This window comes from Bidens hawaiensis, unplaced genomic scaffold (genome assembly GCF_021521415.1).
Source record: "Bidens hawaiensis isolate Kalapana, Puna unplaced genomic scaffold, B.hawaiensis_p1.1 tig00040682_1, whole genome shotgun sequence".
Classification (NCBI taxonomy): Eukaryota; Viridiplantae; Streptophyta; class Magnoliopsida; order Asterales; family Asteraceae; genus Bidens; species Bidens hawaiensis.
In genome coordinates, this window is record NW_027497196.1 from 67,483 (window position 1) to 84,223 (window position 16,741).

The window sequence follows — 16,741 nt, forward strand, 5'->3', positions numbered from 1 at the left end:
CCTATAATGAGACCGCCATGTGAAAGGCTAAAAAACATCAAATAATACAAAAAAGCCTGAACACAAATTGGTGTCATAGTGACTATCAATTAAATTATTATATTATGGGCAGGTAAAACAGGTTAATCGTGTATTTAATAAGTCATTCACGGCGCGATTAACACCCGTGTCAAACATGAATACAACTCGTTTGACCATTGTATATCTCATGTCTATACATGGTGTATGTTTCACATACCAAAAAAAAAATTATGGAGGCTAGCATACTAATTTTAGTTATTTTAGAAAATTATAAAATTACGTAGTGTATTTGTTTTTTCCTTAAACATGTTTAATCATGTTTTAAACAGGTGAAGAATTGCCAGCTGTTGATCATCCTGTCAAACTGCAGCTTTCTCTCGAGCTAAAATTAAGCGAGTCAGCTAGACTTGTAAACATTTTATCTAGCAGAAATTTAAGCTCAATTGGAAAAAGGACTTTTTGTCTACCTTATTTTCTTCATTTTCCTTATAAATAACTCAATCAAAATGCAATTATCTTAACGGAAAGAAAATGTCTATACTTGACTCGAGTTTTGATAAAACACAGTTGATTTGGTTAAAAAAAGATCGGAGAAGGGAAATATTTTCTTTTGGTGTTAGAACAGTGTTGTCGAGGGGGCCATTGTTGTTGTTCTCGGCGTGAGGTGTTTGGTTATGTCACTGTTGCTTAATTAAAATAATGCAACTTGCTTAAATGTTATTTTAGGTCTTAATTTGAATAAGAAAATATGCAAATGGCTTATAGAATTCTAAAAATGTGCGCCAAATAAACACATAATAATATATGCACACATGTATAAAGGTTCTTGACTTCTTGTAAAGACAATTGAATGTTTGCAGTCGTCCTGGATGAATGGTAGTTAAAAATTGATAACTTAACAGCAATAAGTATATATAAAATTATCAATTACATGTAATAACTAGTATGCAAGTAGGTTAGAGAGATGGTAGCGGTTCGAATTTTGACGAGTTTAGTTTCAAGTCCAGTTATAGAGTTATAGAATCGTATCTTATATTTTTCATCTAGTACCCGCTTAGCTACATGTAAGTTTTACAAATTTTCCTGAGTGCATCAACTATTCTCATTTATGGTCTAATGTGATTAATATTACTAGTTGGGACTTCTATTACCTGAAACATGATCTTAAAAACCGCTTTAAATATCAAATATACAATTACAATTCTATCAAGCCTATACAAGTTTTAAGTTTCAAAATACAAGTTATTAAAAGTTTTAATGTGAAATCATATATCTGATCTAATGCCCAAGTATACTCATCTAAAATGTTTATATATAATTTCATGTTTCCCTCAAGTTCGAATTTTTCAACCATCCAATAACTAATGTGTTTATGGTCCAATTTTGACTAAAAGGATTCATTATAATAGAGGTGCTCAGATATTCGTAACCTACCATGTTCTCTCTGTTCATTGATAATGTGTCAAAAATTATATAAGAATACAAAAATTATTATAATTTTAAAAAGAAATAGAAAAAAGTAAAAAGGCTTAAGATGCTTGATGATTTAAATTAAATTAAATAACATCAATAAAGGGTTTATTTAATGAACAAATGGACCCTAAGAATTAAGAAAGACAGGTTTATTTCACAAGTAATCGAATAATTATGCACTAAGGATGATTGATGAAACTTAGATTAGCAGCAAGATAAGGTTCTATAGAGCTTCAAACATAAGCTTCAATTTAACTCACTAAATCATGAATTATCTAACTCACATGTTTTAATTTTAAAGATTCAAAAAATAAAAGCATTCTATATATAAGAAACGTGTAAATTTTCGAGAAAAAAAGACACGTAAATTTACACTACGGAACTATAGGGTGGGTGGGTGTGTGTTGGGGGGGGGGGGCTCGAGTCCCTATATATAAGCTTTGCCCATGTGTAATGCATTCGGATTTGTAATATGTTATTGTATAACTAATTTGGTAGCCTGATATCTGACTCACGTATATATTAACACATCTTGACTTTTTTTAGTTATGAAAATAATCATTTGACTAATCTAACTTTCGTAATTTTCATTGTCAACTAATAACAAGTTATCATTTGTTAATTTGTTAAAAGTTATCCACTAGGATTTCCATACGTGTTTCTTGCTATTAAACTTTTATAATTTTATTATCAAGAAAATTAGAAACATATAGTTTGTATAATGTTAAGACTTATGGGTATTATGGTTAGGTACTTAGGGTAATTGAATATGTGTGGATTTAAGTAATCAACCGAATACCATCCTGTTTCATATACATGAAACTTTTAAAACTAATCACGTGCTCAAGCCCATACAAAATATATGTTCAAAATTTTTCAAGTTTCAAGCTTTTGCTCATCGTGCTCGGTTTCATCTACCATCCGTAGTAATCTATTGTTGTTAAGAGGGTGAAACGATAAATGAAACTATAAATTATTCAGTTTGGGCTAGTGATATGAAACTTGCATTCCTTGTGAAAAATAACCGTTTTTTTTTTGGAAAACAGATCTAGAAAGTAGAACCTAATCATACCGTCTTGAGTATACAATGGGATATTGGGATTGTGAATTGTGAAAATTATACTATCTTGATTGTTAAAAACTAAAATTCAAGGTCCAATGAATCTTAATTCTTGTTGTAGAATGGTTATGGTCTTTTCTTGGACATACCAAAAGTTGCATATATTCACTATTCTACTTTTCCTGGTTTGGGTGTAAAAGGTTTGCAAATCATATGAATCACGACTATTGTCTATTGGGATATTCATATATGTCACTAATATTGTTTTATTTTCATTATAGGCAACACAATTATCAAGAAAATAATGAATCATGAGCGATCGAGATAAAGAACTCGTGTTTGTGGGCTTGACTTTGGTCATGAAAACAATAATTTAACACGAAAATGACAGCTTGTTTAATCATTATTTGTTTATTTTTACGTATCATAATTCCAAAAATTATAATTAAATACAAGTTAATATTTATATATGATTAATGTAGTTAGACTTAAATAGCTACTAGCTCTGTTAGAGAGTGTCAGGTTGGTGACAAATAATAAGGTATTACCAATGAATAATTCTAGTTTTAAAGAGTAAGTATACCACCATAGACAATCTTATCAACAATTCTATCGGATAATCAAAATTAATAGCCTCTCGTGTCAATATATTTCTAGTAATTATTTTGTTAACTGTGTTTGACTTGTAATAAGACTATGTGTTGTGGTTTAGTTAGTTAAAACATTACATCATTGACACACAGATGGTGGGCTTTAACAAAAATGTTGTGGTTTAACTAGATATTAAAAAATAAAAAAAAATATTGGTTGAATTTGGGTGGATCACACCTTTTTTAAGCATTGACTTCTTAGACGGTAGTGGGATGGCAAGCAAGGGACAAAAAGTTTGGTGCGGGGGAGGTTTTGCGGTTTGGTGGCGTAATAGGTGAGGTGGTATGGTTGGCGCCCCCGACTACAATCACAGAGAACAATCTAAAAACCATTAACTCACATTAGCACAATCATAGAGGTTGTTACTTACATTAAGAAAAAGCTAGACATGCTACATACAAAGAAGCAGCAATTGTACGCGTAAAACTTGCATTACTATGCAATTTATCATTATCTTATATTATTATTATTATTATTATTATTATTATTATTATTATAGGCTGTCTTTAATGTAGTCGTTTTTTCGGTTAGGAAGAAGTTGTCAATACTTGTCATACCAAATTGGTTGTCTATTAGATGTCTTCGACCTCTTTGGGTCATCCATTGGATTGAGACATATTTAGTGTTATAAATGCTTAAAATTTAAATACTAAAAATCTAAATTAACTCTAATGATTGTATAATTAATGGTTTTTACAACCAGACCAATTGTTTCATAAGTCCATTGGCCGTTATGTAACTAGTTTTCGGACCGGGCATAAACGAAGTGAGTATAATAGATTAATAGAACATTACGAGTTCAATCCAGAATAGAAATCTGAAATTCATAGCTTGGTAACTTACAATATTATCCTATATTTATTCATCATGTACGAATATTTAAACATATTAAAATGATTAAACACTTATATATCTTTTAAATGTGTTGAATAATGAATATGGAATCCAAACTAGATATTGTTGAGTACGTCTATAAACTGATGACCCTACTATCTTTCGGATTCATGTTCCTTAACAATAAGACTGTTTTCTATGGTGAGGGGCATCAAAGTCTCTTTACAATGACATGTCAGCGCCACGTGAGCATCGGGAACATCGAAGCCCCAACCTATAATGTCCCGCTGTTGTTTAAAGCCCCTTGGGCACCCTATTATATATATACATATATATATATATAAACGAAAACCCCAAAAATTCTAGGTGTCGCGATGTGGTCGCTCCCCCTTTTTTAGGATTCACTAGATTTGCTTGATTTTTAAATAGAGGTTTCTCATGCATTTGACCCGAATTTACGGGTATGAGTGTCATCAAACCCAGATATTTCTTAAACGGGTTATAACATCTCATTAAATTAAAAACTAATCTCACCAAAAATATTTGATATAAAAATCCTATAAATTAGGGATATGCTAAAATTAATATCTGATTTATTTAAAAAATATATATTTTATTATAATTAAAAAACCAATTTTATAATAAAAAATAAACGGGTCTTGGGTCTCATCAAGCCAAGCCCGTATACCTTTTGTGAAACATCTCATTTATTTGTGAAACAATTTATCATCAAACCATAAGTATATTATTACCTTTCATACAATAAAAAATTAAAAATTCAAAAAATAAATAAATATTAAAAACAAATCATATATAAACAACCTCGTAATACGGGGGGATAAAAACCAGTATATACACACACACATATGTATGTATGTGTGTCTAAGAGATGAAGAGAGAGAGGGCCCACCAAAATTACCCAAGCGGGCCCATCGTTGTGACCCCCCCCCCCCCCAACCAAGGCGCCCCATAGCGATCTGTCGAACTAGATATTGATGTTAACGTGTATTTACCAATATATTTTACTTTTGTATTAATGTATTTATTACTAGGAAATACATGTATTCACCTTTGATGTTTACTTGTTGAATATGCAATATATTCGGTGAATACCAACTACATTATAACGCACTAGTTTGAGCCCCGTGTATTACACGAAAAATTGATAAAAAATTTAAATTTAACATTAATTAAAATACAATCGACAATACAATTATCATAGATTATTGATAAATTTACAATTTATATTAAAAATATAGGAATTACTAAAGAAACATTACGCAAATATTTACTAATAAGAAAAAATTTCCTTGTATACTACGTTTGCGGTTGTGTTGGTCAATATACCTAGTTTATTAATAATCAAAAATTTTAGTCAATGTCTACGTGTAAATCTTGACAAAGCGATGTATAGATGCCTGTGTGAAAACATAGGTTCTTTCAATTACAAGCCAAACATAAATAATTAAACAAGATTATGTATTAAATATTAATCTTAAATCTTAAACTTAAATATATATAAACGAGACCTTCTTAAATTTTCTCAAGCAATCAGATTGCTTTATTTTTAAATGAAGGTTTCTCATGCATTTAAACCGAATTCATGGGTATGGGTCTCACAAAACCCAAACAACCTTTTAAACGGGTTATTACATCTCATTATATTAAAAACTAATCTCATCAAATACTTGATATTAAAATCATATAAAATAGAGATATACTAAAAATTAGTATCCAGTTTTTTTAATGTATTATTTATAATTAAGAAACAATTTTATAGTAAGAAAAATGAGTCATTGGTCTCACCAAACCCATATAGCTTTTAAACCGGGTTATAACATCTCATTTATCTGTGAAACCCTTTCATAATTAAATCCTAAGTATATTAATAACTTCCTTATAATAAATAAAATTAAAATAAAAACATATATATATTAATATTATAAATGAATAATATAAAAAACCTCATATTAAAGGGAATAAAAGCTAGTTATTTATAATATATATAAACGAAACCTTTAAAAGCTCTATGGTTGCTCTCTACATTTTTCTCAAGCCACCAGATTGCATTATTTGTAAATTGAGACTTCTCATGCATTTGACTCGAATTCACATGTATGGGTCTCGCCAAACCCATATAGTCCTTATATGGGTTATAACATCTCATTAAATTAAAATTTAATCTCATCAAATATTTGATATGAAAATCCTATAAAATAGGGATATACTAAAATTTAATATCCCATATGTTTTTATAGAAAAAATATTATTTACAATTAAGAAACAATTTTATAGTAAAAAAATAAGCGGGACATGACCAAACCCATTTTAGCTAAGAAAATAACTTCATGATTCTAGCTTTTCAAAATAAACCAAAAGAATTAATTTAAATGATTACTATGTCGATATACAAATTTATGAGAATGTAGTCAAATGCATATAATGAAAATTTATAAGGAAGAAATTATTTTAATTGACTTTTATTTTACATACCTGAAATTACTATAATAATATTAATAATAATAATAATAATAATAATAATAATAAAGCAATGTTCCGCCCACTTCAATCCCATTTGGTATGTTTATTTTCTATAGCTAAATAGTGTCATTTTATTACTTAAGGATAAACATGACGTTAAATATATATAAAAAAATAAGAAATAAATAAACATTAACACACTTGCTTTATATATACATAAGATTAAGACTATTTTGGGTTAGTAATGACCTACATTGGATCCAAATAATGAAATGGGTTTAAAAAATGTGAGGATGATTGAGAGAGTGACAAGTGGCATAAAGTAGTATTCTTTTATTAGAGTAGTAGATTCTTAGGTTGTGTTTGTTTTTGCTTATAAGGTCTGGAAGAAGCCTATGTCGCGTGCGCGCAGACATAAGCTCTTGAAAACTATTTGTTTTTAAAAAAATATAAGATCTGAAAATTGCTTTTATGGTCTTAAAAAATAAGCTTTTTTCACTATCTTCACACTTCTTAACATCATACCAAGTACCAACACCCAATGTCCAACACCACCACCACCCACCATCTACCACCACCACCACCATCCACTGTCCGCCGAAACCACCGCCCACCGTCTGCCGCCACCACCACCGTTCGCCGCCGCCACCGTCCACCGCCCGCCGCCGCCACCGTCCACCGCCCGCCGCCACCACCACCGTCCGCCGCCACCACCGTCCATCGCCACCATTGTACATCACCACCACCACCCACAACCACCGCCCACTACCACCACCACCATCCACCACCACCCACCGTCCGTCGCCACCACCACCCGCCACCGCCACCACCATCTACCACCACCACCCCACCATCACCACCACCACCAGTCACAACCATCCACCACCACCCACCACCCACCGTTCACCGCCTACCACAATCGTCTACCATCACTCACTTCCATAGTTCATACACCACTACCAATTATTTTAGCAGTCTACAAACGTTAAATGACTTTTGTCTACTTTAATATATATGATAGGTAACTCATTTTCAACTTATACAGACGATATCGAGTTTATAAAACAAACAGTATTATATTTTCAGATTGCATACCTTCAGACCACATCTTCAGTTGCAGACATTAAATCAGATGAAATCAGATTGCAGATATTAAATCAGATGAAATCAGATTGCAAACAGTTTTTGTCTTTAAAAACAAACAGCATCTTAATCATGAAAATATATCTACGTAAAAGAGATCTTCATCTCACATATTTGACTGGTAGAAAGTAGTTAATATTTTATCAAATGATTCTTATGGTCATGTATACATGGAGCTCAAATCGAATATAATTGGATTTTTCACGCTAAGCGTAGGTGTGTTGTTAGTCAATGATCAAACTTATTAATAGGTAATAGACAATTACAAGAGTTTTTTATTTATTTACTTACTTTATATATGTAATATTACTTGAGAGTTTTATTCATGTTTGATATGTGTATACAACCAATTAGATATAAATATTACTTGAGAGTTTTTATTCATTTTTTATTCGTTTATATATACACATATAAATAATATAATTCAACCAATTATTGTTGTAGCGTATTCTAGAACAATAAAGTCATCGCCATTAACTAATGGTTTCAAATGTTTATTGAAGATTTGTTGGATTACACCAAGTGATTATCCATAAGTACAGCTAAGTCAGTTCTAAAGTAGATTAAAGTACTTAAGATAATGAAGGTTAGCATGAGATAATGCCATTGGTCATCCAGCCAAAAGAGTGGGTTTACTTAGATCCAAATCAATAATTAGATTAAACTGTGCTCTTGGCCATCATTATTGGTAGGTTAGATTCATTCCAATCAATTTGTTTAAAAATCATTAAAACCCATTGTTTATATTCTTGTGGGTGTATATTTTGTTATACAAGATAAAAAAGACTCACTTGAATTTAAACCATAAAATACGTATATGGGAAACAATTTAAAACGTCAAACTACAAAAAAAGTTAAATACTTTATGTACTCTTCTCAGAAGATTTGTAACCCGTAAAGATAGGGGCTCCCCCTTTAGTTGGATCGATGTCGACCACAAATAGAAAGAAACATGACTACGACAAGTATCTAGAGCGACAAGTTGTTAAAACTTTAGCTTAATCATTTCGGTATAGCTAACTTGACCTAATACAAATCAATCCAAAAGATATTTGATATTTATAAAAGTTAATAGAGAGAACCATTTAAGTTTATAAGCAATTGAATAAAGTTGATGCCATGACACACATAACCAATCTAGTAAAACGCAATTAACATTAGACATGTGACTCTTATGAAGATTAAAGACAGAAAGCTTACTAGAGGGACTCAAATGGAAACATAATGGATCCTAGAATCCAACTTACTTTAAATTAGATAACCATCTATATGTAAATTAGATAACCATATGATTGAATGGGAAAGAAAACATGGGGACATGACATAACAAAAAGACAAAATGAAGTGGATCCCACTACACATTAATGGGACTACACCATTTTATAATAAAGATAAAATGCTATTGGCCAAAGGAAAAAAGATCCCACTAATCACATGGGAAATTATCATTGTATCAATATTATGATCCCCTTTTTAACAAATGCCAGACAATCAAATTAGATGAAATCAATCATACATTCATTTATTCAGGTTCTGTTAGACTTGTGAATGTTGTTGATACTTGTGTAACAACTAACAAGTAACAATATATCATACACATTCTAAATTGAATTTTTAAACATGTGTTGGCCAAAGTATCATCTTATTCTAAGTAGATTATTCATTATTCAATCAATCAGGCTGCTAATTAATATCCATAACAGAATATACTAAAGCAAATAGAATTATGAGAATCTTACATTTTAGGTTGGTGGAGGGCCATGATAGCTGTTTTGTGCATCTGAAAGTAGAAAGAAACCAACAGAACCAAGAAGAAGCATCACTAGAAAATAGCTCAGCAGCACAAGCTTTACTTTCTTTGAAAACCGCTCAACAACCGAACCCTTATCTTCATGTGAAGTACAGAAGTGTTCGATCACTGTCTTGATCAATGCATCCAGAAGGTTCTTGTAATCGGGGTCAATGTCAGATGAATTCAAAACCTGAATTATGGATTCCCTTAGATGATTTACTAATGAGTCTAGCTTGACTGATTTTGATTCTTCTATTGTAGCTTCAGGAATCACAGCATCAGTAGTTATTGTGAATGCTGGTGATGATGGAGTCATTTCAGCAGTTAGGCATGATAGAGCAGCAGGTGACTTGGATGACAATGGAGTCGTGATAAATGATGGTGAAATATGTTGATTTAAAGATGCGATATAGCTCTGAAAAATTGAAGAGTAAATCTAAAGATTTCAAAAGGGGGTTGCGGCGCAGCTTGTTGCCCGTTTGCCTGCCACTTTATTGTAATCGTTTAATAGTAAATTATATAATCTAAATTACTACAGACTGACATACTGTAATAGCAAATATTAGCACATAACATATGGTAAAGATTAGCACATAACATAGCAAAGATTAGCACATAAATTTAGCATGATTAGCCAATTTTAATTTGATAATTTTTTATTTTTATTTTTTTATTAAACTTTTTAATTTATATATAACACAAACCGAGCTACATCTGGATAATTTAAGTTGTCCAATTTCTATCAATGTCATTTATGTGATGAGCTTCATCAGATGATTTACCATGCAAACAATTAAGTTAGTCTTCTTTTAAAGTGTACACTCGTATAACATCTAAGCATGATAATGACATCAGATTGAAAAAATAAGAAATCAGAAACTGTAAATATGAAATAATCACAACATGTAGAAATTGCTCACCTATGCCATTTACAATCTAGCCAATTTTAATTTAAGCGTGTGCTCATATCACATTCTAGGCAGGAACACTAGAGAAATAAGCACTAATAAACAATTAATATGAAAATATCACTAAGTGTAGAAAGTACTGTGTTTGAAACAGATCACCTATGCATTAAATTTCAAATGAACAATTTTCACCTAATAACTATTATTATCACTTGTGTCAACTTCTAAGAAGCAAACATTCAGAATGTTTTCGCTCTAGAATACGTTAATTACTACATAATTAAATCCTATAATAGCATATAAATCAGATCACCTATAGCATTTTCATTGTTTGAGCCCAAATATTCTATTTCTGATGTAAATATGCATGTTTGCACTTTAAATGTTTAGATCCATATCATTTCACTTCTCGATTGATTGATCAGCGTCAATAGTACCGTGTCCGACTCAGATCGCCTATGACACTAAATTTCAAATGAACAACAGTTTGCACCTGATATTGTACTCAGAAGCAAACATTTACAATGTTTTCGCCCTAAATTACTAGATAATTAAATCCTATAATAACAAAATTTAGCATGATTAGCCGATGTTTATTTAAGTTGTCCAATTTCTAATGCCATTCATGTGATAAGCTCTATCAGATGATTTACAGCACAAACAATTAAGTTTCTGGTCTTCTAAGCAGGATAATAACATCATACTGAACAAACTAGAAATCATACAGAGTAAATATAAGCAATCAGATCAGCTATGGGATTTACAATGTTTTTGCCTTAATCTTCTAAACCTAATGTTTACACTCTAAAACACTTAGATCCATATCACTTCACTTCTCCACAACACTAAAAGCGAACCGAAAGCGTAAACCGAAGGGAAAAATATACCTCAATAGATGCTTGATCATCATAAAACACAAACGCCTCCGAAACCGAAGAGCCTCTAGCCGACTCAGTGTCATCGCAAACCGGAGCCTGATCAGAGTTCAGTCACGAAAATAACAAATTCAAATTAAACAGTCGAATACGTAGAATTAGGTTAAATGCAAACAACGATATAAGGATTGAATTCAAATTACATACATCTACTACGATTGATTGATCAGCTTCAGCTAACGAGATCTTCTCAATTGAATCCTCTACAGTAATAGGAGTGAAACCGAAACTCGCGGCATTCTGTTTCGTAGTCTGTTACGTCAGATCGATACGATTTAAAACACGATTGTAAAGGAAACGTGATGATTAGTGATTAATAATAATAATAATATTAATATTGTGTGTGTTACCTTTTGCTGCTGGTGATGCGGCTTCTTCAATGGAGGATTGATCGATTTAAGCTTGCGATTGGGAGTTTGAAGTTCATGAAGTTCGTCTTTCATTTCTCTACGGACAAATTGGGAGTGGTTTTGGCGCCAGAGTTTTCAAGAGTGTTTGTTTATATAAAAAATTAATAATAATTGTGAATGTGAATTGGGCCGAGCTTTTTAAAACAATTCAATGGGCCGAGCTAGTGTGAAACTGTGAACTAAAGGTGTAAAAAAACCGGTTTCGCAAACCGAACCAAACGGCGGTTTGGGTATTTCACAATCAAACCGGTTTTTTTTTGTCTTAAACCGGTTTAAAATTGGTTAAACCAGTTTAAAACTGAACCGGTCCAGATCAGTTCGAGTAGTTTTATACTTAAACCAGTTTCTAAGCTGAACCGGTTTGAGTCAAATTGGTTTCAAACATGGAAAATCCAAACCGGTTCTGTTTGTAAAAAAAACCGCTTTTGTACACCTCTACTATGAGACTTCAGTAATCTTAAATTTTAGTTTCCTGTCTTAGTGACAGTGGCGTAGCTGTGTAGGAACTTACAAAATGGGAAGGTCGAAAATATTAGAAATTTATATTAATTTATTACGCATAAAAAATCAAAATTTTCACCAAATAAAGATGGTAAATCCCAAAAGAAAAAAAGAAACTAGCTTTTTAGTTTGTTCAGTTTGTGCTATCAAAAATCATATATTATCTATTGCTTCTTATTCTCGAAATATTACATTAAATATATGGGCTATATTGAATAAGTTTTGTGCCAAAAAACATGGGGTTGGAAACCCTCTTCATCCCTAAAGAGTTCCGCTAATGGCAGTTGGGTGTGAGGTATTGGTATATTTGTTACTCTATACATCATAAGAACTATAAGTTGAGATTTCAAATATGTTTCTTACTATTCTTGTATTTATGTAAATTTGTTTACCAAAGGAATTAGAAACATAAAATAAAAAATCACTGAATTAGTATATTCTTCTATTATCATTGACAAAGACAATGGGTATGTTTGGCATGAAGCTTTTAGGAGCTACAAGCTTCAAGCTTTTAAGAAAAAACTTCTACTTAATTAAAAGCTTTGTTGGTTCAAGGAGCTTAAAGCTTTTAGGTCAGCAGAAAAAGCTTAAAGCTTAAAGTTTCTACTAGTAGCGTTTAAAAAGAGCTACAAGCTTTTAATATGTTAATTTACTTAAATAACATTCCAAAATAATTACATTTACTATTTTTGTTTATAGTTATTTCCATTTTAGTAATTTTATACATTTTATTAAAAGCTCCAGCTATTCTGCCAAACATCTAAATATGTCTAAAAATCTACAGCTACCAGCTTCCAGCCATCAGCTTCCAGCCACAGCTATCAGCTAGTTTTGCCAAACATACCCAATAAGTATGGAGAAAATTTTTTTATGCATGTATTGTTCAAGTAAATTGGTATGCATCTTTTCAGTAATCTAACCAAAATTCTTCTAATCTCATACATGTCTCATACCTATAAAGATTTTCTAAATTAATCTCCTATCCGGTCTCATACCTAAATGCATGTCCCAAATGTTTCGGGTTTACCTGTCTAGTTCAAGTTATTCGTCATCCATATGTGTAAACGAGTCAAGTTGTTTGTCAGCTGCTCGGAATTAGATCGATAAATTTTGAAACATGTCAAGCTTCATATTTTTTAATAATACGAGCTCAAATAGTGTTAGACTCAGACTCAACTCCAGCTTAATTACACTCTTGGAACATGGAAGCAAATGGGCTCTAGAAATATAGCTGTTATGTCTTATCGGTTTGTTTTTATTTAAATGTAAATACCATTACATAAATCATCTTTTTGTTAAAAGTATAAAACAATATGAAAACCGTTCTCTCGTAGAACTATTTACAGAAATGATTCATATGAAACTATTTTGTTACTGTATACCACCAACTTAAATCCTAGTTAATATAATGCCAAGCTAGTCATCCACCATTAGATCCAATCCCAAAATGGAACTTTAATATTTCTTTAACCTTAATCATAATTACTTTATTTAGTGGATAAAACTATTTAACCTCCACAATACAAATCACTATTAACCAACTACTACCTTTGACATTCATCTATAAATTCAACTCTTAATCTTAAAATTGTACCAAATCAAATACCTTAAAAATTTCAAAGACTATATGTAAGTCATGCTTTGAAGAGAAAAAAAATAATCCTTTTTTTTGTTTTGTTTTGAAACACTTATTTGCTTGTAAATCTATTCTAACCACGTGTTACAAGTATCTTTTTGTTATCTTTTTAGGATAAAAGGGTTGCAACATCATGAAGATCATCTTTGCTATGTTTGTACCAATGGTTGCATTCTATATAATCCTTGAAGCTAACGCAAGTAGGCCTTACACGGAAGAGCGTATGTTGCTAACAAACATGAGAAGCTTATCACCACACGGTCATGGCGTGAATGAGAACTCCATCCCTTTACTCGATGTTAAGGAATCAACAACGACAATGAATACAAAAAGGGCTAGCACTAGTGACGTGACGGGAAGTGATGGACAACAAAAAGATTCATCCACTGACACTCACCATTACTTTTCTTGTGCTAAACAGTCTGATTGTGCCAAATCCATCTCTGAAAAAGAGCCATAGTTTCTCTAGTTGTGATCATTGTGGTTTGTATAATAATGTGTGACGTAGATCGTATAATAGTGTGAGACTTTGAGTGTGTGTACGCGTGTGAGAAAGAAAGAAACAAAGTGGATAAAAAATGTTTGGTTCATTAGCATCAAGGAAGTTTCGAATCTTATGTTTTGTGTGATGAAGACTAAAGAGTGAATCTAGGGTTCTCATTATTGTAAATATATCATGTATGCAATTTTAGAGCTTGAATGTATCGTGTGTAGGAGTGAGCATAACCCAATTTGGACCGTCGGGAAATACCAACCCGGAGCGATTGATTATACTGTGGGTTTAGAATATTTGTATTAACGAATTTCGGTCCTCGTTAGTTTGATACAAAACTAGAATGTGTGTTGTTATGGAAGTTCTATACTCCTTTGTATTAGAATATCTTCAATGAAGGAAACCTTAAGCCAAAAGTGAGGAGGATGAGACATATTCAATCGATGATGAACATTCGTGAGATATGAGAAAAAGATGAGAGTTACAACATCACAACAACAAATTTTTACAAACCGTCACGAACTTCACATCCAATTCCAAACTTCATTTCAAAACACCAATTTTCTTCTACAAGGACAAAACTCCACAAAATCATTACATATTTCTACAATTAATTTATATTTAATCAAATTATTGTTGGAATCGTCAAGTTTTTTGAATTATTGTTTCTTGGGGTTTTGTGGATACCCGAGAAGCTTTTTACGAGTGTGACCTAATTATAAGACTAAACTATTGACCTTATGGTAAATAATTTAAAGGTTACAAAAACTAAACCTATTGCTAAATATACCATACATACATGACTAATTCGCCTCAAAGCGCTTAATGGGTTGCTTTATTATGTAGTTCCCTTGAACCTTTGCAAGTGTTCTTCGAAATCTATTGTTAGACTATGATTTGCTGGTATTATTTCATCTTAGACCGCTTGTTAGACTATGATTTGCCCAATGACTAAATAGTGGGAAGGAGGGTAATATCATCGAGGTATAAGAAAATGATATATGACATCCACATTGTAAAGGTAAACAAAGTTTTAGTACACTTTATTATGATAAGCCCAAGATAAGTGATGTACACAATAAATCTTTGGTATCACACTATGCGAGGCCTCAAAGAATCTTCTTAAGCTAACAAACATGATCTGGAATCGATTAGTGAACATACACATGAATTGTCTCGTGAGCACACCCGTCACATTCACAGAGATAACCATCCTGGAAAACTATTCTGAAATCAAGCTAATTGATATGTCATGCGAGAGTGAAAAATAGCTTAACAATGTGAATATTATAGGATTCAACCACTAAACCGATTGTATCAGTATAATTTATAATCCAATAAGAAGAAACCTTAATCGACCATTGTATCTCAAGGATTATCGTGGCCGTCTAGTTTAAGGTGGAATATAGTTAGTGAATTTGTAAGGACAGGAAATGAAAGAAGTTCCAAATCGTGTATGCGTAGTGTATGTGTGATTGTAAAACAATAATAACCTTTTAGATATTGAGAACTTATATAACAAAAAATGTGTGATACTTTGATTAACTTTATAATATTTAGCTGATAGAAGTTTTGCTAAATCGAGTAATAAGTGATAAATATTTCTGATGATAATATTATAAATCTAGGGTAAAGTTAAAATATAAAGGAAAACAAAAATGAGAATGGTGAGATGGAATCCAGTCCATTGATCTTAGATTTGAATTGGGGTGACAATCTTGACCCATAGGTTGAATTAGTTGTATCAAAATGTATAAGATGGGTCAGAATGAGTCAAACTAAAAAAAGAAAATGATTGAAACGGGTCAAAACGGGTTGACATTTCTCGTTTTTTTATGGAACGAGAAAAACGGAGGAAACTTTTTGGCATTTTTACTTTTTAAGTTTTTGATTTATATTTCGAGTTATAATTTTTTAATTATTTTTTTTGAATATTTTGGTGAGAGCTTTTGAAATGGGTCAAAATGAGTTGAGATTTCAAAACCCATTTCAAAAGCTCTCACCAAAAAATTCAAAAAAAATTATTAAAAAAATTATAACTCGAAATATAAATCAAAAACTTAAAAAGTAAAAATACCAAAAAGTTTCCTCCGTTTTTCTTGTTCCATAAAAAAAACCGAGAAATGTCAACCCGTGTTGACCCGTTTTAATCATTTTCTTTTTTTTGTTTGACCCATTCTGACACATCTTATACATTTTGATACAACTCATTCAACCCATGGGTCATAATTTGCCACCCCTAGATTTGAATGATGAGTTTAATTTAATAAATAAAATTGATGGAAAGGCCGAAAGGGCATGAATGTAATAACCCACATTTGTTGACTTTCTCTCTTCACATGCAAGACACATGTCAATTCCCCAATCATTTTAAAATGTCCATAACTTTTTCATACGACATTA

The 16,741-nt window shown here is 31.6% G+C and overlaps 1 protein-coding gene across 1 annotated transcript; it reads right to left on the bottom strand.

Moving 5' to 3' along the window:
• Nucleotides 1-9,059: 9,059 nt before the first annotated feature.
• On the bottom strand, nucleotides 9,060-11,741 carry LOC143592308 (uncharacterized). The gene is made up of 4 exons (XM_077072258.1): nucleotides 11,649-11,741; nucleotides 11,446-11,550; nucleotides 11,251-11,337; nucleotides 9,060-9,870 (listed from the first exon to the last, which is right to left on the bottom strand). Exons 1-4 carry the CDS (start codon nucleotides 11,739-11,741, stop codon nucleotides 9,406-9,408), a joined length of 750 nt encoding a protein of 249 aa, XP_076928373.1. The 3' UTR covers nucleotides 9,060-9,405.
• Between the last annotated feature and the right edge of the window lie 5,000 nt (nucleotides 11,742-16,741).

Excerpts from the sequence above, each read along its gene's own strand:
- LOC143592308 (XM_077072258.1), bottom strand. The coding sequence starts at position 11,741 with ATGAAAGACGAACTTCATGAACTTCAAACTCCCAATCGCAAGCTTAAA. Across the intron at positions 11,551-11,648 it reads CGCATCACCAGCAGCAAAAG|ACTACGAAACAGAATGCCGC; the intron begins GTAACACACACA and ends CTGACGTAACAG. Across the intron at positions 11,338-11,445 it reads ATCAATCAATCGTAGTAGAT|GCTCCGGTTTGCGATGACAC; the intron begins GTATGTAATTTG and ends AACTCTGATCAG.